The 24,912-nt window shown below is 39.8% G+C and overlaps 1 protein-coding gene across 1 annotated transcript; it reads left to right on the forward strand.

Moving 5' to 3' along the window:
- The first annotated feature begins 1,935 nt into the window (after positions 1–1,935).
- On the forward strand, positions 1,936–17,173 carry LOC143891702 (uncharacterized). The gene is made up of 4 exons (XM_077396242.1): positions 1,936–2,296; positions 2,661–2,892; positions 2,942–3,074; positions 16,937–17,173. Exons 1-4 carry the CDS (start codon positions 1,936–1,938, stop codon positions 17,171–17,173), a joined length of 963 nt encoding a protein of 320 aa, XP_077252357.1.
- The last annotated feature ends 7,739 nt before the right edge of the window (positions 17,174–24,912 follow it).

Consider the following 24,912-nt stretch of genomic DNA (forward strand, 5'->3'; position numbering starts at 1 on the left):
CAACCTACCTAGTGACTGACGTTGAAAGTAAGGTGGACAAATTCCAATACGGATTAAAGCCTAGTGTTAGGTGGGCATTAGCAACTTTAGATTTTCAAAGCTACAAAGCCTTGGTGAGATGTGCTTTGAAAGTGGAAATTGAACATTTGGACTTTCAGCAGTCCAAAAACAAGTTGACCGGCGTAAAGAGAAAGAATGAAAGCCAACCAGAAGGATCTGGAACAAAGAGATCTGATATCAAGGAAGCAAGAAACCAGCAACACTGCTCAAAATATGGAAAGAGACATGGAGGTGTCTGTTACGTGGGGACACGAAAATGCTTCCAATGTGGAATGGAGGGACATGTGGCAAAGGACTGCAAGACGGTCCCAAAATGGGAACAAAATCCAACTTTGACTCGGAACAGTCAGCCAACCCTCAAGCAGACCCTGAATGCTCGCCCAGACATCAAGTGTTTCAATTGTAACGAAATCGGGCACTATTCAAATCAGTACACCAAGCCTAGAGCAGTAGGAGGAGGTCGACAACAACAATAGTAGCATCCAAGGGCACAGGCCCGTACTTCTGCTATCACAACTGCTGAAGTGGAGGCAACGAATGATGTGGTGACAAGCAAGACAATTATTAAAATAGGGTTGCGAAGGATACCTCGCTCAAGTTGTGGACACGAGTAAAAAGAAGATGAAATTGGAGGACGTGCCTATTGTGCAAAAGTACGTGGATGTATTTCCTGATGATCTACCAGGACCCCCACCGGACCGGGAACTGGAGTTCTCTATCAGGCTAGTACCGGGAGCAAATCCAATATCCAAAAGATTGTATCGAATGGCGCCGCTAGAATTGAAGGAACTAAAGAAGCAACTACAAGAACTAATAGACAAAGGATTCATCCGGCCCAGCGTATCACCCTGGGGAGCTCCTGTCCTGTTCGTAAAGAAGAAGGATGGATCAATGAGGTTGTGCATTGATTATCGAGAACTAAACAATGTCACAATAAAGAACAAGTACCCGTTGCCCAGAATCGACGACTTGTTCGACCAACTTCAAGGTGCTATGTACTTCTCTAAGATCGATATCAGATCTGGTTACCACCAGCTGGAAGTAAAGAAGGAAGACGTTCCAAAGACGGTGTTCCACACGTGATACGGACATTATGAGTTCGTTGTCATGCCATTCAGACTAACGAATTCCCCAGCCGTATTCATGGATCTAATGAACAGAGTATTTCATGATTATCTTGACAAATTTGTGATGGTGTTTATCGACGACATTCTTGTCTATTCTAAGAGTCGCAAAGAAAAAGAGGAACATCTGAAGATTATTTTACAAACACTTTGACAGAAGAAGCTGGATGCCAAATTCAATAAATGTGAATTCTGGTAGCAGTAAGTGGCGTTCTTGGGTCACATAGTCACCTGAGAAGGAATTTCTGTGGATCCAGCGAAGACTAAAGCTGTCGAAGAATGGCAAAGACCCACAACAGCAACCGAAATTCGGAGTTTCTTGGGACTTGCCGGCTATTATAGAAGGTTCGTGAAAAAATTCGCTCGATTAGCAAATCCATTAACAAAGTTAACTCGGAAAGGCGCGAAGTTTATCTGGACCGAAGAATGCAAGGAAAGCTTCCAAACGTTAAAGAAGAGACTCGTCAGCGCACCTGTGCTAGCATTACCAACACCAACCGGAGGATTTGTGATCTACAGTGACGCATCAAAGGAAGGGCTCGGCTGCGTATTAATGTAAAATGATAAAGTTATAGCTTATGCATCACTCCAACTGAAATCCCACGAGCAAAACTACCCCACGCATGAAATGAAATTGGCGGCAGTAATCTTTGCAATAAAGATCTGATGACATTATCTCTACGGGAAAAAGTGTGAAATTTATACTGATCACAAGAGTCTCAAATACATATTTTCCCAGAAGGAGCTGAATATGAGACAGAGAAAGTGGCTAGAGTTGCTAAAGGAGTATGACTGCACCATTCATTATCATTCTGGAAAGGCAAATGTAGTGGCAGATGCATTGAGTAGAAAAAGTTCCGGAACCTTGGCAACAATGCTAACCACTCAAAAGCATTTACTCCAAGATCTGAGAAAACTGGGTAAGGAAATAGTGGAACCTAGAGCCAAGGGCTACATAGCACAGCTGGTTGCTCAACCATCACTATTGGAGAAAATGAAGGCAACTCAAGTCGACGATCCTGAATTACAAGGTAAGATCGAAGCAGTTCGGAAAGGCAAACTTCCCGAATTCACTGTTGATAAAGATGACATCTTAAGTTCAACACAAGACTGTGTGTGCCCTCTAATTCAAAACTAAGAAGGAAGTTGCTGACTGAGGCACATAGTTTGACATTCTCTATACACCCAGAGAGTACGAAGATGTATCGTGATCTTCGAACCCATTATTGGTGGAATAATATGAAGAGAGACATCGCTGAGTTCGTGTCTACATGCTTGGTTTGCCAAAAAGTTCAAGCAGAACGACAGCTACCAAAGGGAGCCTTACAACCACTAGAGGTGCCTATGTGGAAGTGGGATATGATAGCAATGAATTTTGTTACAGGACTACCAAAGGAAATGACGCAATATGGGTCATCATTGATCGACTGACGAAGGTAGCTCATTTTATCCCAATACGAGAAATTTTTTCCTAAGATCAGTTGGCGAAGCTCTACATCAAAGAAGTAGTCAGGTTACACGGCGTACCAGCATCCATTGTGTCTGATCATGACCCGCGTTTCACATCTAATTTTTGGAGGAGTATACAAAAGCGTTGGTGGACAAAGTTGAACTTCAGCACTGCCTTTCATCCTCAAATAGATGGACAATCCGAACGGACAATTCAAACACTGGAGGATATGCTGAGCTTGCGTAATAGACTTCCAAGGTAATTGGGACCAACACTTACCATTGGTTGAATTTTCTTATAATAACAGTTATCACTCTAGTATACAGAGTGCACCCTATGAAGCTCTCTATGGTAAGAGGTGTAGAACACCGACGTGCGGGGATGAGGTCGGAGAAAGGAAACTTCTAAGCTCAGAGTTAGTACAAGAAACTACTGACAAAGTACATATGATCCAACAACATATGAGGACGGCTCAAAGAGACAGAAGAGCTACGCCGACCATCGACGTCGAGACCTGGAGTTTGCAGTTAGTGCCTGTGCATTCTTAAAAGTATCACCATGGAAGGGCGTAATAAGGTTCGGAAAGAAAGGGAAACTCAGTCCCAGATATATTGGACCATACGAAAAACTTGAACGAATTGAACCTATAGCTTACCGTCTAGCTTTGCCATCAGCCTTATCACATGTTCACGATGTATTTCACGTCTCACTTTTAAGGAAATACTTGGGAGACCCATCACATGTACTGATGGGTCCGCCAGTTGGAACATGATTTGTCTTATGAAGAGCAACCAGTACAAATCATCGATCGAAAAGAACAGATTCTTCGGACAAAAAGAATACCATTGGTGAAAGTTCTACTGAGGAGCCAAGCCATCGAGGAAGCGACATGGGAACCGGAGGAGGAGATGAAACAAAAGTATCCTCATCTATTTACTTCTTAAAGTACGTAAAATTTCGAGGACGAATTTTTTTTAAGGGGGTAGAATGTAATAACCGGTAAATCAATAAATATATATATATATAATAAATAAATAAAAATGGCCTCATAGGTGGGTAATCATCCGCCATTACTCATTTTCCCCGAGTTAATCGGGCATGAGGACATCTGGCATAATGGGGCTTACGCGATTCGAACCCGACGCTGAGCGTGGATTGAACGACTTCCTACCACTAAGCCACTGCCCCAGATGTCAACTAGAAATGAGTAGATATACTTACATACATTGAATATTACCAATAGTCACTATTCAAAATTACTATGCATTGACACTAGTTACATCACTATTCATATTTATTATTCACAATAATCACTATTCAAAATTATTATGTATTGACACTATTTACATTACTATTCATATTTACTATTCACAGTAGGACCCACCAAGTACTATTCACCAGCGGGCCCCACCACAAGCTGGTCCCACCCAAGCGGGTCCTACCACCAGTGGGACCCACCACAAGCGGGACCCACAAATAACAGGACCCACCGCCAGCGGGACACATCACTAGTAGGAACTACTGCTAGAACGACACACCGCAACCATTTTCATTAACTCACCGACTAAGCGGGTGAACTCCACAACCACTATCATTAATGAGTAGTTGCGCTTTACCGACGAAAATAATAACTAAATAATATTAATCATCCTGTTACGATTCAAGCAGGCTTTACTATTCATTTATTTATACCTTTACTATCCATATATTTTCGTAAATGCATTTAAGACAGTAGTTGAAAAAGTTGACGAAAGTTACGAAAGTTGTCGTTCCCTATTCAGTGTCACTATCCATTCACTATTCAAAGGTCACTATCAAAGACTATTCATGTCACTATTCATGCCAGCTTTCCCTATAAATATAGGAAGAGAAGAAGAAGAAAAACAGAAAGGAAGAGAGAGAGAAAAGAAAGAAAAAGAAAGAGTGTTAAGGAAAAGTAGAGAGAGAGGAAAAGAGAGAGAGAGAAGGAGAAGAGAGAAAGTAAAAGACTTGGTAAAATCACTTTTCCCTGTTCATCACCACCAAAGTAAGTCTTTAATATGCATCATAATAAATAGTTTTAAAGTTATTTGTCATGGGTATTACTAATATGGGTCGGTTCTACCACCTATGTTAGATTTTGTTTCCAAAATATTGGGATGAAGCATGCTTTGGACCCCGATCCGAGAGAGGCCGGAGACGAGCCCCTGAGAGTCTCTAGATCATCCACGTGAAGGAGACCTCTACCAAGGAAGTCTAAAAAAAGCTGCCTATCACAGCATGAGTAGCGATGTAGAGTGAGATACCTCTCGAATCGGGGACTAGCCCGGATTTGAGACGTACCTTAAACAAAGAAGAGTTGACATCCAAGGAAGTAGGCCCTGGACCCATACTATGCTCTGTTGCAATGGATAACCAGAGATATATAGAAGGTTCGTGCCTGGTTACGAATTTGGAAGGTCCGAAGAGCACCTCACCCGCCCAAGTGCAAGCACCTGGTCTCTTATGCCATTTATTTATTGATTTTGAAGAGTTTTGGGCGAAAATAATGTGAAATGGGAACATATACTCTGAGAAGACGTTTACCTAATCATGCATGTCTCGGAGATGAAATAATAAGCAGACACACAATAAATGAAAGAAGTGTCACCTAAGAGTAGCTAGGTTATTAGTGTCATGCCTAATTAGTGTCTAAGTTCTTATGGGCAAATACATGCATGCTACAGCTTAAGGTATAAGGTCTGCACAAGATATAACAAATTCGATAAGCTAGAAAGATAAATGAGCTACAACTAAGCATATGATCAAAGTAAATAAGTAGATAAATGTTGCAGCTAAACATGTAAGTAAAACGGATAAGCAGATAAATGCTACAGCTAAGCATTTAAGTAAAACAAATAATGAACATACACTATCATGATCCTATGCAAAAAATCATCATCAATATACAAACACAAGCCCTAAAGTACTAACAACAAACCCTAAGACTCTAAGGCCTAAACTCGAGTCTTTAGATGATCTGATGTTCATCCAAAGAAGCCTACGTATCCCTGCCTCTACGAGAATTAGAGTCATGTAGTTCTTCGTCCTATTCTAAACTATGATGCCTAAGATATCTAGACCTCTATCCTAGACTCGACCTAAAAGACCGGACTAGTTATTAAAGCTTCTTGTGCGATTATTTAAATTCCAGTGGATTGTGAATTTCTAGGACACCCTATATGCCCTAACTAAATGCAGGTTAGCCCTAAGCTAATGCAGGTGGTTCCTACAACCTATGTGTAACTAGGCTATATGTCCTAAGAAAAATAATGGGATCACTAACGCATCCCAGACGAACTCATCAGTCGACAATGTGAATCGCCAACTGATCGGACGGAGGCGTAACCTACTCCTAGCCAGGACAGACTCCTAACTCTAGAACAAACACAACCAGGACAGACTCCCAACTCTAAGACACCCCAAACATCTAGGACAAACTCCTAACTCTAGGAGAAGATCTTTTTTTTTTTAAAAGGTTTTGAAGAATTTTTGTATTTTTGGAAGGTTTGAAATGTTTAGTTTTGAAGGTTTGACTGAACTTGGGATAAGAATCCCAAGCTGCCTACGTACCCTGTGGAAAGGGATCAAGTCAACGTAGTTCGGAACAAACTCTCCTAACTACACTCCTAATGACTCAAGACATTTGAGATTTTTTATTTTTCAGATGTTTTTGATGTTTTTGACTCAGGAGGACAAAATCCTATCATCACAAGGGATGATAGACTCCTGATATCTCACAAAGGTTGGACAGAATCCTATACTTTGCGAGGGGGTAGACAGAATCACGACTCTGCAAGGGTTGGACAGAATCCTATGCCTTGCGAGGGTTGGATAAGATCACACGACATGATTAGAGGTTGGACAGAATCCTAACCCCTATGATGATAGGACTGACTCCTGAACTGAAGGACTAACTCCTATGCTAAAGACTGACTCCTGAACTGAAGGACTAACTCCTATGCTAAAGACTGCCTTTCTAACTAAGGACTGACTCGAAGACTAGTGATTCTAAGAGGGGTGCTAATGAGACATGGCATATCTCCTAGAAGAAGAGGAGATAAAGGGGGATGCTAGTAAGACTGGGCAAGTCTCCTAAACACAGAGATGAGCCCCAAGTATCCTTATCATTGCCCCTGCAATAATAAATAGAGATAGGTATCCAGAAGGCTGAGCTAGCCTCTAACTAATGAGGGGTGTTTTGACATGAGACTAGGTAAGTCTCCTATGTGTGTTTCACTAGTGAGACAAAGTCTGTCTCCAAAGGGTTTGACTTTTCTGCTGAGACATAGCTTGTCTCCTACATGGGCTCTAGATGACTCTTTCATTGCCCTTGCAATGAATAGGCTTCTAATGTCTAAAAGGTGTTTAAAGACTAGGCTAGTCTCCTAAATAGGAGGGAAGTGCTACTTGGACCAAACAAGTCTCCTAAAGGATGGGCTTGGGCTAACGCCTTCATCGCCCTTGTCAATGAAGAATCTAATGTCTAAGTGAAGTCTAAAAGACTCGCCAAATAAGAATAAAATTGGACTCTGTAATATTTTAAGAACAATTAGGATGAAGACAGCAATAATGACAACACTACTAAAATATGTCTAAACACACTTGTGCCAGAAGAAAGTGCCCCATCATATGTCAATTCAAAATCATGCCATGACAATTTTCAACTGTAGAAAACAGACTTCATGACATGAACAAAATGTGCTAGGCATTCCTAATTAACTACTAGAATGTCCAAAGGAAAAACTATCTTACAGCTTAAATAGAATGATGTAAATGTATATAAAATCAGCATTATAATACCAGTGGAACTAAAAAAGGATAACCACATATATTAGTATATTCCAGATTAGCAAAATGTCTCTAAACTCAATAGGATTCATTAGAGTAATATCAATTGATAAGAAAATTCAGGTTAATAGCTACCCTCGAACAAGTTACAACAAAATAATGAGTAACTAATACCATCATGAAAACCTTGATGCTAAAAACACCCTGCTACATACATTTTAAGAAAATAATATCATCACGACACAATATTTATGACCCTATAAAATTTTAGTATAAATCATATCCTATATTACCACTTTTGCTGAATCCATTTCAATTTATATTGTCATGCAGTACAGAGGATGCCCAAAGGGCAGCAACTACGTACTTTTGAGCGAAGATAAATCATGACTGTAGAATGACAGGTTCAACAGCCCCAAAATGAAATTCAAATACATCAATAGTTTGTGGGATCTAAATTGAGGTCTAAACTCTCAGTACCATGTCCTAACAATTGTATCAAGACCATCATTTTTTTTGCTCTCATCATATCTATCAATGAGACCCCCCCTTTTTTTTACCCTAGAAAACTTTTCATATAGAATCAAACAATGAAAAAGTAATGAGTTATGAAGAGTGTTTTTTATAAAATTAAAAAAAAAAAACAATACAATCAAACATAACTAAAACTAAAACAATGCTAATAGCAGTTCATGTTCTCCTAAAAAAAAAATGTTTCCAATCCCAAAATCTCTTTCATTTTAACAATAACTAGCTACCCATAGAGCAGAATCTCCAGACAATGAGAAACAATTCAGGCTAAAAGATATGGAACCTCTCATTTCATCCAAAAGATTATAAATGCTCTTATAAATGAGAATATAGTCATTATCCAGGTTCTATGAGCCAAGAGCTGTAAGATTTAGTCAAGCTTTCAAATTTTAAATCAAAATGTATTCACAAGCAGGGCCATCAAAATGACTTTATAAATGACCAAAATATTCAGAAAATGCCACATAAATTCTGACAAAGTGAGTAACAAGAGTCCATTTTCAACTAATTATGAAAGAAAAACATCACAAGACTCCTTTTTAGTATCAAAATATAACAATGCGAACTTCATCATATAGTAGTACGGATATCACCCTTCCTTAAAACAGTAACATTACTTCAATCATATGCTCCTACTGTTGTGTCTAAATATTTATTCTAACACTTTTGTCTTCTTATTCTTACAAATATATTGCTATAAGTTTAAAAGAAAATCTACACCATCATAAATTTCACAAGGGAAAGTAACAGGTCCTAGAAAAACAAACATAGATCAATGATTGAATGAACAGGGGTTATGCTACAAGAAGAATGGTCATACGAGGGACTTAACATGAGAGTCCACACTATGATCAGAACAAATCACATAATGAACTGAACATCAGATAATAAATTGAGCATGGGAACTTATGCTACTGGTGAAAAAATAACTTTAGGCAACTTGTAATGCCACAAGTGATATGAACACTGGACTTGCAGGTTTCAAGTCTTCCCTCAGACTTCACTTTATTGATCAAAACTGAAGCATCTCATGCTTAACTTCCATAAAAAATTTATTCTTTACACTATGTAAGCATTCCTACTATGCTATATGTTCGTTCAAAGTTTGGCATACTTTACATTGATATCTCATAATCAAATTCATTTACACAATAGCATTCATTAGAAATCTCGCAAGCATGAGTCTAATAGATGCTCACATATATGTATCCATGTTCATCATTTTCATTCTTTTTTAACACAAAATATGGTTGACTTAATATTGTTTAAGCACAAGCTAAAACAGTACATATAGTAAACTATAATTGTAATAATATTACTTTCAAACCGTACATACAAGAGAGGATCTGAAGTCGAAAAGTTTAAACCAAAACACTAATAGAATTGGATATATCACACATGCCTATCCATCAACTAACCATTTGGCCAATGAAAAGTTTTTATTTGAGAATTTCTAATTTTACCTAGCATAAATTACTTTGTTAGTCCTTGCATTTCATGGATATTATTTGTATCCTTTTAAGGTTCTAACATAAGTGATTTACCTTAAAGACTTACACACATGTAACTTTTATGACAACTCCTTGTGATTTTTTATGTCATTTAACACCATGCTCGAGCAAAACAGAGCATACAGACTATGATCTTTACATTTTCAAAGACAAACATCAATATCTACACTTAAATAATTTTATTCTACATACTTATAGATAAACTTACAAGAAGAAAAGGAAGACAAAAAATCAATTTGTGCAAACAACTAACAGATAACACATTCATAAACTAAAAATGCTAATGACCGACAAGAAAAAATGATTAGGTCATCTAATAGAGAAAACCTTCTCTACCAACAAATCAAAATTGATCATTCACTTTCTGAAACAAACATAAAGTACTTTTAAAAAAATATATATATCATTTAATCACTAGAAATAGAGCAGATTACTCACTAGATAAATATACACATTCAATCTCTCAAATCAAGTTCAGATTTCATGAGTAAAGAAAGATCAATTAATTTTCCTAATTCTATAGTTCATTATAATTAAATAAGCACATCAAAATTACTCTGCACACTATTGTTATCTGTTTAGCAATCTATAATAATCAATTGAAAAGGTAAAGATCATCTGATGATTTAATCAAGCGAACTACTCCAGGTTGCAAGAGAAATTCTCGATCATACTCTTGCCTTTATTTCTTATTCAACCACAGAGTAATCAAAATAGAAACAAAACTAACCTGATGTAGCAAAATTCTGATCCTTGAATTCTCTTATCTGCTCGCTCCTCCACCTCTGATCCAACTGATTTTTTGATGATCTTGTGTAGCAGAAAAACTAAGATTTGCTAGAGAAGATGACAAGTTGAAGTTAGATCTAGGGTTTCAACATGTGGATCTGAAGCCTCATGGTGAAAAATCAACTAATTTAGGGTTCTACAATGTCTAAGAAGAAAAATAGAGATGGAAGGGATTAATAGAGAGGAACAGTAAGGTGATGGCTGGAAAATAAGATGATCGAGAAGATGAACTACCCGGAAATTGGCGAAAATCCGGCAACATCCACTGGAGTAGACGAACGGAGAATTAGGGCGTTGGGGGGAAAATTGAGGGAAGGAAACTCTCTCTCGTTCTCTCTCTGATTAGGTTAGAAAAAAAAACTTGATTTCTCAAAATTAAGCTCAAATTTAGTATATATAGAAATTTTTGAAGTTGATATTGGCACACTATTTTGATGAAGCGCACGGTTGACGAGAAATTTAATGAAGCGCGCAATTGGATCGTGTCCTATTCGCCTCCTGCCACGACCTCCTCAAGATAAATCACCCCCTTCTGCATTTACACTACACACTATCTCGGCTCGTTTGCTAGGTAAACATGCTCGGACTTTGACAAAATTTTGCAGGGACCTAGATGAGACTCTAAGCTAGCCTAGGGTGAAGCTTGGGACCCTAATTGACTAATTTGATGGGGTTTTGATTAAGACTTGGTGGTTTAGGGTCCGGTGAAAATGGGGTGTCTACAGATGCCCCTTTTGGCAGAGCGTGCTTATCGCGCGAATATCAAAGCTGAACATACAGCACATTTTGACTGGCCCAAGATTGAAGAAAGGAATAAAGAAAATGATTTTAAAAAGATCGAATTGTTGGAAGGAAGTAATGCCTCAAGGGTCTTGAATGGAAAGGATGCCTCGTGGGTTTTTAATGAAATGAGTGCCTCAGGGGTTTGAAATGAAGTGGGTGCCTTAGGGGTTTGGAAATGGAGTGGGTTTTGGTTGTTTGCTTGGTACTCTCAGATACTTTAGTTCTTTCTATGCTCGGGGCGAATGCTCTCTGGGAAAATTTTGTTCTTCGCTCGGGGTGGATGTTATCAAGGAGAATCTGGTTTTACGTTCGAGGCGAATGCTCTAAGGGTGGATTTTCTTCCATCCACGCTCGGGGCGAATGGTCAGGAAAGATTTGGTTCTACGCTCGGGGTGAATGTTCTCAAGGAGAATTTTGTTCTACGCTCGGGGTGAATGCTCTTAGGGAGAATTTTGTTTTACGCTCGGGGCGAATGCTCTCCAGAAGAATTTGATTTTACGCTCGGGGCGGATGCTCTCAGGAAGAATTTTGTTCTACGCTCGGGGCGAATGGACTCCAGAAGAATTTGGTTTTACACTCGGGGCGAATGCACTAAGGGAGAAAATAATATTTCGCTCGGGGTGGATGCTCTCAGGGAGAATTTGGTTAGGTTTGAATGCTTGGTTTGATTACAAACTTCGCTTGTGAGTAGAAACTCCGCTAGGGATAATGAGGCAGACTCTCAATGAAATGATGAGAAAGACTCTCAGTGGAATGGTGAGACAAACTCTCAAAGGATTGTTGAGACAGACTCTCAATGGAATTTGATTGAGGAATTGAATTCAAAGACTGTGTTCAAGCTCCTCTTATCTTCATTTGTTGATAATTGCCATCTCAATTATCATTGCTCACTTGATATCTTTTATGACTTGATTGCTCAGGTCATAAAAGATGCCCCTAGTATGATTTTACTTCCATGACAAATTCATAAGAGAGCAAAACACAGAAAAATGGTTAAAAAGGTTTTCATTTCTTGAATATTTGAGGTTACAAAGCTTTAAACATGTACAACAGACTGAATCTGAATGCTAATTTTCTTCCATTTCTAGCAGCTGCAAGTACTTCGAATAGGTCTGAGAACCTGTCATTCTTCTGAACTTTGTTATGCCTTGTATCACACTTGAGGAGACACAACTTTGTCATTTTTCACCTCCGCCTTCTTACTTCGTGTTACCCCAGCTCTGGGAGAGATATTAGACTACACAGGCTTCCCCACACAAGACTCTGGAACTTGACCTTGTCTTGACAAAGAAAGAACTTTGACTACCAACAAACAAGGACTTCGACGGACACAATGACTTAGACTCGAAGAGAGACTGAATCTGCTCCTTAGTCTGATAAGTGTTTTAAAATGGTACACTCTACCACTCTTAGAATCTTTTGAAAATCGTATTTAAAGGTGTTTTATTCTTCTTTTCAGGATTTTCGTCATGGTTATTATCCCTTTAGATTACTTAGTCTTAACCTCCTAGCTTAGAGACTGTCAGAAGAATCTCTACTGGCGCTTACTCAGACTTTGTAGTAGCGCTGCCGAAGAAACGAAAGTCTCGCTGGCTTTCAGAGGTTCTGTCTTTTATGAAGTCACTTCAAGACCAAATCGCCTTTTTCAGGTTTTTGATTCGGCGGACCGCATGCCTTAATTTTTGCTTGGACTGCCTGCCCTTGCAGGTTTTCCATCCAGCAGGCTATGCACCCTGATTTTTGCCTAAGCCGCCCTTTCGGGTTTTCAACTTGGCGGGTGAATGACTCTAACTTTTGCCTAGACTGCCCTTGCGGGTTTTCAGTCTAGCGAGTCTAAGACTCCATCATTTTTTTTCTTTCTGTTTCTCTACAAACCTGAGCCTAAATACACCAGAAGAACTTTCAGGTAGGCTTGGGTTCAAACAGGTTAAACTTTGGTAAGTTTATGTATTTTGACCGAATCTGGCCCTCCAAACTGCCTACATATCCCCAAAGAGAATGGGAATCAGGTCTGTGTACTTTGCCCATTTGGGTTTCAAGGTTTGTTTGTTTTTCATTTGGTTTCTTTCTTTTTCTTTGAAAGATTGCGAATAACGTGACCGAACCCGAATTGATCAGGCTGCCTACGTACCATGTAGAAAGGGATAAGGTCAGAACGTAGTTCAGGTTCAATATCTTTTATGACGCAAGTCATAAAAGATGCCCCTGGTTTGAGTTTATCAAAGAAAGAAGGTTTTTTTATATTTTTTAGGCCCAAAGGGTTTGAAAACAGTTTTTGACTTTGAGGTTGTTGTCTTTTAAGCTCTGTTTGACCATGGACGGCCTCCTGGTGTATCTAAGCATAATACTTCTTTAGTTGGTCCAGGTTTGTAGATTCTGTTAATTTTTTTCCATTTTCATTGAGGAGTCTTACGGCTTTTCCAGGCAAGTCATAAACGATGCAAGTCATAAAAGATGCCCCTGGTTTGAGTTTATCAAAGAAAGAAGGTTTTTTTATTTTTTTTAGGCCGAAAGGGTTTGAAAACAGTTTTTGACTTTGAAGTTGTTGTCTTTTAAGCTCTGATTGACAATGGACGACCTCCTGGTGTATCTGAGCATAATACTTCTTTTATAACGCAAGTCATTGTGGACCCCGATCCTGAGGACGGCGCCGAGGGACGCGAGATCCCTCCTGCGATCCTCTAAGATCTCCACAACGAAAGAGAGCTCTGCCAAGGAACTCTCGAAATGGTGCCACCCTCACAGCATAGCATGAGTGGCGATATAAAAGGAAAGAGATACATCCTGATCCGGAGTCAAGGCTCGAAACCAAGATATATCTAAAAATAACTCAGAGTCGCCATCCATGGACACGCCATGGAACCAAAACAAATGCTCTGTTTGCTATGGATAACCAGAGATATAAAAGGTCCGTGCCTGATGACGAATGGAGAAGGTCCGAAGAGCGCCCCCAATTCGCCCGAGTGCGAACACTTGGTCTCTTATGCCATTTATTATTAACCTCGAAGAGTTTTGGGCAAAAATCATATGAAATGGGAACAATCCTCAGGAGTCGTCTATCTAAGCATGCATTTCCTGAGAATAGAAATAATAAGCACACAAAAAAATAAATGAGAGAGGTGCCACCTAAATATTACTAGGTTATGAGTGACATACCTAACTGGTGTCTAAGTTCTGGTGGACAAACACATGCATGCTACAGCTACAGGTATAGGGTCTGCACAAGAAAGTAAGAAAACAGAACACAATATACAACACAACAACACAACAAACCTTAAGACTCTAAACGATTTAGCCCGAGTCCTCGGATGGTCTGATGTTCATCCAAAGAAGCCTACGTATCCCCGCCTCCACGAGAATCAAGGCAACGTAGTTCTTCGCGCCTATTCTAAGCTAGGATGCCTAAGACACCTAGACCTCTATCTTAGACTCGATCTAAAAGACCAGACTAGTTATTAAAAGCTTCTTGTACGATTATTTAAATTCCAGTGAATAATAGATTTTAGGACACCCTATATGCCCTAACTAAATGCAGGTTAGCCCTAAGCTAATGCAGGTGCTTCCTACAACCTATGTGTAACTAGGCTGTGTGCCCTAAGGAAAACAATAGGATTGCTAACGTATCCAAGACCTAGTCATCAGTCGGCGATGTGAATCGCCAACTAACCGGACGGAGGCACTCCTAGCTAGGACAAACCCCTAACTCTAAAACAAACACAAACAAGCACACAACAAATCAAAGACGAACTCCTAACTCTAAAACTCTCTATCTAGGACAAACTCCTAACTCTAGAGGAAGATTTTTGTTAAAAAACAAGGTTTTAAAGTTGAAGGGTTAAAGCATTTTTATTTACAAAGTTTGGCTGGACCTGAGATAAGTATTTCAAGCTGCACTACGTACCTCTTAGAGGAGGATCAAGCCAACGTAGTTCGAATGGCGAACTCTCAAACTACGCTTCTAAAAGAAACACTCACACTTCAGATTTTTTAAGGTTTTTTATATTTTCAAATGTTTTTGATATTTTTAAAGTTTTCAGATGTTTTTGAGTTTAAAATTTCTAATGTTTTTGGATTTTAAAGCTTTTCCAAAGCTCTGGACCTTTAAATGCTTTCAATCTTAAAGGGAACACGCAAGTAGTACCACAAACTAGGGCAAAGCCCTAAATCTAAAGGGGAAACCCCTAACAAGCAAATAACGTCTCAAAGAGACGAACCACAACACGTAAAGAAGTGCCCCAAGAACAGAGAAAACGATCCAAGATCCCAAGCAAGCAAAGTTCTAACAAGACTGAGTTAGTCTCTAATCAAAGTGAAGAAAAAAAGTTATCAAGTAAACTCAGATTTCCATTCAATTATTATAAAAATAAATCAAGTGTTAAGCAAAGAAGAATTTTCAATTAAAAAATACACAACCTAATAGCAATCATAAAATGATAAACAACATAAATTAGTCCAGACCAGCCGCTGGATAGCCTAATAAAGCAAAAACAATATCAAACACTTCTATGCCCAACCACAAACACCACCCCAATATGGGGATGAAATCAGATTATGCTAAAGTAATCATCTGATATCATAATACACAAGATAATATTTCTAATCACGCCTTGAAATCAGACAGTACTCATGTCGATAATATCGACTAGAGTAGTCATCTGATCTCCTTCTTTCCTAAAACAATTTATTTAAATAAAATTAAACAAATATGATAAGCTTCAAGATAATCTCACCTGAACAGTCCATTCATTATTGTCTTCACAACCTAACTCAATGCTTAAGATAAGAAGAGTATTAGAAATATCAAAAGATTATGATAATCCCAATTAGTAAAAATTTCAGTGCATACAGGGGACATCAACTTGTGCAGATCCAAGTGCGAAGCGGTGAGCCACAAAACACAAAGACGGGCTCCAAGTAACCTTATCATTGCCCAGAGAAGGGTTCTTTTTTTAAAAAAAATGGTTAAAAGAAATCCAAAAGGTTGGGTAGGCCTACTAAACAAAGGAGGGGAGCGCTACTTGGATTGAGCGAGTCCCCTAAAGATGGGCTTGGGCTATCGCCTTCATCGTCCAACCAGAGAGGAAATTCTCGACAATCGGCGCAAATGACAAACATCGATAACATGAGCATTGGAGAATATGGGGACTTATGATAGTAGCGACAGTATGGCATCCTAACCCGAATCCCCAATAATCAAAACTGTAAAAGAAAACATCAATTTAGGGTGCATAACAATCCCAAGATTTTGACAAGCCAAGCAACTGAACCCCACCATAACATTGAGGAAATAAATGCAGTTCCTAGCAAATTGTTGAAACAGGAACCATAATAGGCCAAATGAAGACAAGGTTAAGATATGTAGATTTAACCATGCAATCTTACCAATCCACAATAAAAAACATAAGGAAACATGTCATTAAACCGAATTGCATCATTTTCAGCTTCACCCCTACTGTGCTTTGGACCACTCTTGTACAGTGCTGCTCCGCATATATACCAGTATGATTTCCATCTTATAACATGAAAATTAAATGCAAATCCATTCAAAAAGCCAAGCTTGCTAGATCCAAACAGAGGACTTTTCCACCACTTTCTACCACTCTCCAACAGGCTACCAATGGTCAAAACATCACCCAATCTCATAAACTATGAAGGTAAAATGATGGAAAATGTAAGAATTACCTGACTAATCGAGGAATTTCAAATTGAGCAGACGGAATACTGTGGAGCTGATCCGAACTTCTATTCCTGCTAGAACTTTGCGAAAATTCACGTAACTTGGACCAGCTAGGGTAATGAATCAGATCTCACAAGAAAGGTATTAGGTCTAGCTCAGATCTAAAATTATAGACTGAGCTCAAACACTCCTGAGCTGTTAGGAGGGGAAGAGGAAGGTGGTCGATGGTGGAGATGGTGTTGGTGGTGGAAGGGACTTGGGTGGAGGGAGAGAAATTGATGGCTGTGAGGTTAAAGATGATGGGGAAAATGGGTTCGAGTGGAGGTTAGTGGGGAAGGGTTTGGATTTAGAGGATATGTTTGAGAAGATAGGTTTAAATGAGAAAGGGTTTGAGAGGATTGTGGATGCCGGATTCCGGCGGAATGATCGGAGAGGGTGATCAGAGTTGGGGTTGAAGAAGAGGTGGCTGTGAAGTGGAGGGTAGAGATGGTGGAGGTGATCGGCGGTAGAAGATGGTGGTTGAGGTTGTGGTGGTGGTGGAAATGGGTTTTGGGGTGAAGCAATGGCCGGTGGTGGTGGTAGAGAGGGGAGAATGGTAAGTTTGAGAAGAGGGTTAAGGCATTTAGAGAAGGTGGGTGATAGGATGACCGGATTCCGTGGTGAATGGCCGGATTTAGTGAGGTGAGGGTCGGTGGCCGGAGCTCCGGTGACGGAAAAGTTGCAGAAATGGGTTTTTTGGGGTTTCGGATTTCCGATTGGGGGTGGAGGTAAAGGCTCGAACGGTCGGAGATGATGGGTTTTCTCCTTCTTCTTCCTCTTCTCTGCTCTGTGTCTTCTCTCCTCTGTGCTATCTTTCTCTTCTTCTTTTTTTGAAAATGGGTTTGGGTTTCCACCGGGGTTAGAGATATGGGTTTTGAAGTGGTGGATCTGAGTGGGGTTTGGTCGGATGATGGTGGAGACGCCGACCGGTGATGGGAGGTGGCTTGGTGGTGGTGGCTATGGAAGATGGAAGTAGGGATGGGTCGGGTTCCGGTGAGGCGTGGTCGGAAAGAGAAGATGGAAAGGGTGGTGGCTTGTGGTGGAGGTGGAGGTGAGAGGGTAAGGGTGATGGCGGCCGGAGGAGATGGTGGTGCCGGTGAAGGAGGTGGGAAGAGAAGATGGAGAGGGTGGTGGCTTGCGGTGGAGGTGGAGGTGAGAGGGTATGGGTGCTGGCCGGAGTTCCGGCCGATGGGAATGGTGTTGGGGACGGCGGCTCCTTTTTCTTTTTTCTTTTTTTCTTCCCTCTCTCCCTCTCTGCTTCTCTCTGCTATGCGGCTGAAGATGGGGATCCCTCCCCTCTTGAGAAAACCCTAGTTCGTGGGTTTTATGCAGAAAATGAAAATTTTATACACCCCCTTTTTTCCGAGACAACCCCCTTGGTATATTTGCAACTATTCATTTTTGTTAGCAGGGGCAACCCAAGGAGAAAACAGGGCGAAAATTCAATCAGCTATACATGATTCCTAACCCTCCGATCTGATCTAATGGCCACAAAAGATTGCTTGCGAGGGAAGCAACATAAATTCCCAAGAATGCCCTCTTTTACATGGGAAATGACGTATTTCATCTCCGCCCTTCCGAACTTGCACCACGACCCTGCCTTAGCTCGTTCGCTAGGCAAACGTGGTCGGATCTTGACGAAATTTCACAGGGACCTTGGTGGGACCCTAAGCTAGCCCAGGGTGCAATTTGGGGTCCTATCTCATCCATTTGAAAAAATTATGCACAAAACAAGGAGGTGCAGGGCACGGTCAAAATGGGGTGTCTACAGATGCCCCTCTTTGGCAGAGTGTGCTTGTCACACGAATGGCAAAGCTGACAAGACAACACATTTTGGCCGGCCCGAAAATAAGGAAATTTTTTTTTTTTTTTTTGATTTTAAAATGGTATTCACAAAGGTAAAACAACAGAATAACACTACGAGACTCAAAGACTGAAAACAAAAGGGAGATAACCTCTCACCGACTCTTAACTCGGTGCTCGCATTGAAGAATGAAAATTTTGATTGACAATTTAAACCAAGAATCACTTGGCTAATTATCGGGTGCTAAAACGAGTAAAGAATACTTGAGAAGACTCAAAACCGGATTATGAAATTACCAAAACGGGTAAAGAAGTATTTGAGAAAACTCAAACTTTCAATACCGGACTACAAGACGGGCAGAGAACATTTGAGAAAACTCAAACTATCAATACCGGAATACAAGACGAGTGGAAAATATTTGAAAAGACTCAAATTATCAATACGGAATACAAGACGGGTAGGGAACGTTTGAGGAGACTCAAACTATCAATACCGGAACACAAGACGGGTAGAGAACGTTTGAGGAGACTCAAACTATCAATACCGGAACACAAGACGGGTAGCGAAGGTTTGAGAAGACTCAAACTATCAATACCGGATACATCGAGTTTTTATCCTGGAATCGAGAGCCAGATCATTCAAAACGGGTAAAGAATATTTGAGAAGACTCAAACTATCAATACCGGAATACAAGACGGGTAGAGAAGGTTTGAGAAGACTCAAACTATCAATACCGGATACATCGAGTTTTTATCCTGGAATCGAGAGCCAGATCATTCAAAACGGGTAAAGAATGTTTGAGAAGACTCAAACTTTCAATACCGGAATACAAGACGGGTAGAGAATATTTGAGAAGACCCAAATTTTCAATACCGGATTTCAAAATGGGTAAAGAATGTTTGAGAAGACTCAAACTTTCAATACCGGAATACAAGACGGGTAGAGAATATTTGAGAAGACCCAAATTTTCAATACCGGATTTCAAAACGGGTAAAGAATGTTTGAGAAGACTCAAACTTTCAATACCGGAATACAAGACGGGTAGAGAACATTTGAGAAGACTCAAATTTTCAATACCAGATTTCAAAACGGGTAAAGAATGTTTGAGAAGACTCAAACTTTCAATACCGGAATACAAGACGGGTAGAGAATATTTGAGAAGACCCAAATTTTCAATACCGGATTTCAAAACGGGTAAAGAATGTTTGAGAAGACTCAAACTTTCAATACCGGAATACAAGACGGGTAGAGAACATTTGAGAAGACCCAAATTTTCAATACCGGATTTCAAAACGGGTAAAGAATGTTTGAGAAGACTCAAACTTTCAATACCGGAATACAAGACGGGTAGAGAATATTTGAGAAGACTCAAATTTTCAATACCGGATTTCAAAACGGGTAAAGAATGTTTGAGAAGACTCAAACTTTCTATACCGGATTACAAAACGGGTAGAGAATATTTGAGAAGACCCAAATTTTCAATACCGGATTTCAAAACGGGTAAAGAATGTTTGAGAAGACTCAAACTTTCAATACCGGATGGGGTGATGATATCTCGAGTTTTTTTTTTTTTTCTGAGAATGACGGTCAGATCGCTCCTAACATAACCTCCTAGAGGTCAGAGAGGAGGAAAAAGAGTTAAAACATATCATAGCTGGAAACGATTAGGAAAACCTGACTTTTACCAAAGGTACAACTCGAAGAAATTTGATGAAATCTTGCGGGCATTGGCCCCTTTAAACAAGTAAACCAAAAACTCTGCTTATATTTTGAAAATTGCAAAACTGAATTCCAAATTCCAATGAGGATTTGATTATTATTTTTTTGAAAAGAAACTGGAAATTGAGGGTCCAGAGTAATAACCATGAAAAGCCGAGCAGGGAATCAAAGGTCTGTGGCATTATACCACGAAGAGTTAAGCAAACAGAAATCGAAGGTCCATGGTAATAGACCATAAAGAGCATAGCAATAAATCTAAGGTCCATGGTAATTAGCCACGAAGAGCCCAGCAGAAAAGGAATCGAGGGTTCACGACAATGAACCGTGAAGAGCCAAGCAATAAATCTGGGGTCCGCAGCAATAAGCGACAAAGAGCCCAATAGGAACAAAGATAAGCAATGGAATGGAATGATCATGGATAGTGAGTCTATGATATACCTTAAAGGATATATCACAAAGAGCCACTCATAAAGCAAGGGTCCATGTTGTACCTGACTGGTAGACCATGAAGAGCCAAGAATGAACAAGGATAATGACAAGCACTGGAGATGAATAGAATGAGTATGGATAGTGGGTCCATGATACAACTTGAAGGGCAGATGACGAAGAGCCAGGCGAGAAGCAAGGGTCCATGGTATACTTGAATGGCAAACCACGAAGAGCCAAGAATGCATAAGACCTACACAGAGGACTTACTGATTGTAGAATTGATTTTTCTGGGATTAAATGTCTCTTGCCGAGAAAAATGGGAATACGAGTTCCTTGCTGAGGATCGGACTCAAGTAACTTGCAGGGATTTGGATATTGACCCTTCTTTAATAGATGAAAAGCATTCTGCTGAGGTTTGAAGTTGCGGGAGCAAATTCTAAACTCCGCTGGAGAAATTGATATTCTTTGGAAATTGACTCTTTTAAGAAAGAGGGCTCACTTGAAGAGTTCAAAGATTTGGCTCAAGACGTGCTCGCATCTCTCTTACTTCAACTTGTTGTAAACACCGGCACTGATTGCCTTTGTATGCTTGATATCTTTTATGACACAAGTCATAAAAGATGCCCCTAGTGTATTGTACTTCCATGACAAGAGTCTCAAGGAAAGTAGAACAAGGATAGATAAGGAAATTTTGGATTTGCATGGGTTCTTTCTTTGAAATAAAGATGGGAAAATGGCTAAGCTCAAAGACTTCTCCTTTCATTGACCACTATTTGAGGTTCGTTCTTTCCACCACCCACTACTTGAAACTTGACATATCCAACCTGTCCGAACAGGATACATAAACCAGGATCTTTCATTTTGGAAGGTATACACTCCTTCCTTTCATTGCCTTACAATGTGGACCTTGAAAGAAAACACATACAAATGAGGAACAGACTTCCAAGGACTCTATCAAAGAAGATGTACATTATTCAAGGGACTCAACTCACTTTTGATTCACCTTTAGATAAAATGGGTTATTTTTTAAATGGTAAGGTCAGCCACCCTCGGAGTAATCTCGAAAACCATGTCAAGAGGATCTAATTTCCTCCATCAGGATTTCTGTCATGGTTATTACCCCCTTCGGATTGTTCTGCCTTAATGCCCCTAGTTTAGAAAAGTATCAAAGCAAGTCTTGCCGACACTACTCGGATTCTGGGATCCTGCTCTGTTTGAGAATGCTTCTCCGTCTCCTTGATTTCTCTCTTCATGGGAATTCTTTGCCTCTGACTAGATTGCCCCTTCAAATTTTTAATCCACCAGACCGCTGCCCTTACTTTGCATAAGCCAATCCCTTTGGTTATTGACTTAGCAAGAAAATAACTTTCACCTTTCTCTAGGCCGCCCTTTCGGGTTTTCAACCTAGTGGGTCTTCAGACTCTCGTTCTTTTTTCTGTTTTTGCTTTCATTTGCCTTGAACCTTTGCTTGTTTTACCAGAAGGACTTTCTAGGAAGGCTTAGGTTCAAAAGGGGGGGATATTTAAAGTTCAAACGATTTGGACCGAATCTGGTCTTGCTAGACTACCTACGTACCCCAAAAATGGAGGATCAGGTCCGCGTAGTTCATTATAGGTTTAACAAAGGATGGTTTAGCTTTAAGCTTCAAAATTTTGAAAGGGGAATGATTTAGCTTTTATCCCCAAGGCTGACCGAATCTGAATAAATCAGACGCCTACGTACGCCTGAAGAGGTGGGGATCAGGTCATAACGTAGTTCAAACATGATATCTTTTATGACGCATGACTTGCGTCATAAAAGATGCCCCTGGTTTATATTGCGGCTAGAAAGAAAGGGTTTGATTTGACTTTTGGCCCAAAAGGTTTACAAATGGATTTTAAAACGTTAGGATTTTGGCTAATAAAGGTTCAAACGTCCAAGGATGGCCTCCTGATATATTTGATGTACAAGCTCTTTTGAGTGAAGAAGGTTCAAAGGCATTGAATATTTTTGTTGAGGAGTCTGGCGGTTTCCTGGCGAGACTTCAACCACGGTGCCCATCTCTTGTCTTGAAAATCTCGAATCCATGTCTAAGATTCTCCGACTCTCATGAGTCTCCAAATGTTGAAGACAATAATTATATTCAATTTATCTCACTAACTCCATCATCTGGGTCCTTGATATTTCTAGGGAGTTGTCTTAGAGTCTCATTCACTTCTCTTTTTTTCTTTTTTTTTTCCTTTTTTTTTATACATTAGAAATGTCCATACGCTTGAGATGGTGCGACTCAGAATCCCATTGAATACACATAGACCAAGTGTTCCTTTTCTTTAGGGCTCAAATTTGTGACTTCATTTTCTGAAAGTCTTCTCTCAATATCTTATCAGCTCCACTGGATGTCTGATGCTTCACTCTCTAAAATTTTTACTTTCAACTTGACGTCTAAAGATGGTGGAGCCCTGTCTTGCATCACACCAGAGCATTCACCCGGTTTATCCTTGTAGGATCAAACAAGACTTCCTTGAACCCCTCTAAATAGGTTTATCAATTCTTCACACTCCTCGGGAGATAAAGTTTTGCCAGTCCAACTTTCCCGAGTTTATGATTTCGATACCACTATCGATAGCTTCAATTTCTTCTTCAAGTGGCTATACTAGACGCTCTTCGTCTCGTTTGACCTTTTCAGATCTCGAGGGGAATTTCGTCTGCAATCTCGTCCAAGAGGGTATCTTTAGTTATTTAAACATTAGATCTAAAGAGTGAATCATAAAACATCAAAGATTCGAAACCAACAACTTTATTGACTTGAAGACTCTTAAGTATATCAGTAACTCTCTTTTTTTTTTCTTTTTTTTTGACGCACCTCTATGGGCTCTACATTGAACTTGACAAAGGACGTAAACTACAGACTTTGAATGAACACGACTCGACAAACATGACACACATCCTTCCTTTTTTTTTGACACTAACATAGTAAGACTTACCAACTCCGAGAGAAGAAAGTTGGTACAAACTTAATGAAAGACAAACCTTAACAACACAGGACACATTTTTTTTTTTTGATAATGATGAACTGGCACTCAAAATATGAGTAGTACACCTTCTTCCATGATGTCAATGACTTGGGGTTCAACCCTGGTATAAGTCATGTTGACTTGCTTAGGTGAAGTGAAAGGAGACTGGTTCAACAAATGGGTGAGGTCAATTAGGTCAGACTCCTGTCATGGAATTGACAAAAACTGATTTTAGTATGAGACAATCTCATGAAAATGATATACACAAGTTGAAACAAGAGATAATACAAACGCATCTCTGCATTGGGTAGGAACCAGAATCATAACCATTGTAAGAGGGATCATGGTAGGGTAAGCACATGACTTATCAATAACCCTAAAGGATAGCGATCATACTGAAAATGAGTTGAGTAAAATCCGGCAGCATGACGGCCCTAAAAAGGATCGTGGTAGAGTAAAGTCATCGCTTATCCATAACTCTGAAAAGATAGCAATCACGCTAAAGGTGTTTATATAAAATCCGGCAGCATGACGGCTATATAAGGCGATCCCCACAACTCAATATAAGGGCAAATGAATAGAAACTCAGTAATGTAGGACCCTCAGCAAGGATACTTGCACTCAAATAATGATGGCAAGATAAGCACACAATCAGCAAGCAGAATATGGTCACCATGGAGATGTAATCGCATGAAGGACTGGCCATGAATGACGACGAGATGACAGATTATGGTTTCAACAATGGCAAGGGAAATGCCACCAACCAAATCAAGAGAATGTAGATAGGAAGAATTAGACCAGGAATACCCACCGAAAATGGGTCCTAATCTAGACAATCAACTCAACAAATGGTGTAGGTACAAGAAGGTAACTAGAAATCGACTCAGCAAATAAGTTATGTACAAAGGAACGACACAACTATACACTCGAGAGACAAAAGACAGACCATGTTCAAAATAACAATATAAGAAAATTACTGACCGGGTCCGAAGGCTGGGGAATGAAACAATGTGGCTAATGGATAGACCAGAAAACTTCATTGATAGACAGGCCCTGGTCTAACAGCTAGCAAGGAATGATTAGGTTCATAAACTTTAAATGAAACGGATAACGAGGAATCGAGAAATGGATCATGGTCATAAAAGGTGGTGAACAAGAACCATCGGCCTGATCCAAGACTGAAATAGTGAACAA

This window comes from Tasmannia lanceolata, unplaced genomic scaffold (assembly GCF_043159265.1).
Source record: "Tasmannia lanceolata isolate RefF3 unplaced genomic scaffold, GAP_Taslan_0.1 ptg000015l, whole genome shotgun sequence".
In the NCBI taxonomy this organism is placed as follows: Eukaryota; Viridiplantae; Streptophyta; class Magnoliopsida; order Canellales; family Winteraceae; genus Tasmannia; species Tasmannia lanceolata.

Bases quoted from the DNA above. Each gene is read 5' to 3' on its own strand.
- LOC143891702 (XM_077396242.1), top strand. From the start codon at position 1,936: ATGAGACAGAGAAAGTGGCTAGAGTTGCTAAAGGAGTATGACTGCACC. The intron at 2,297-2,660 runs GTGTGTGCCCTC...TTTTTTCCTAAG, and splicing joins CTTAAGTTCAACACAAGACT to ATCAGTTGGCGAAGCTCTAC. The intron at 3,075-16,936 runs GTACATATGATC...CTGAGCTGTTAG, and splicing joins TACAAGAAACTACTGACAAA to GAGGGGAAGAGGAAGGTGGT.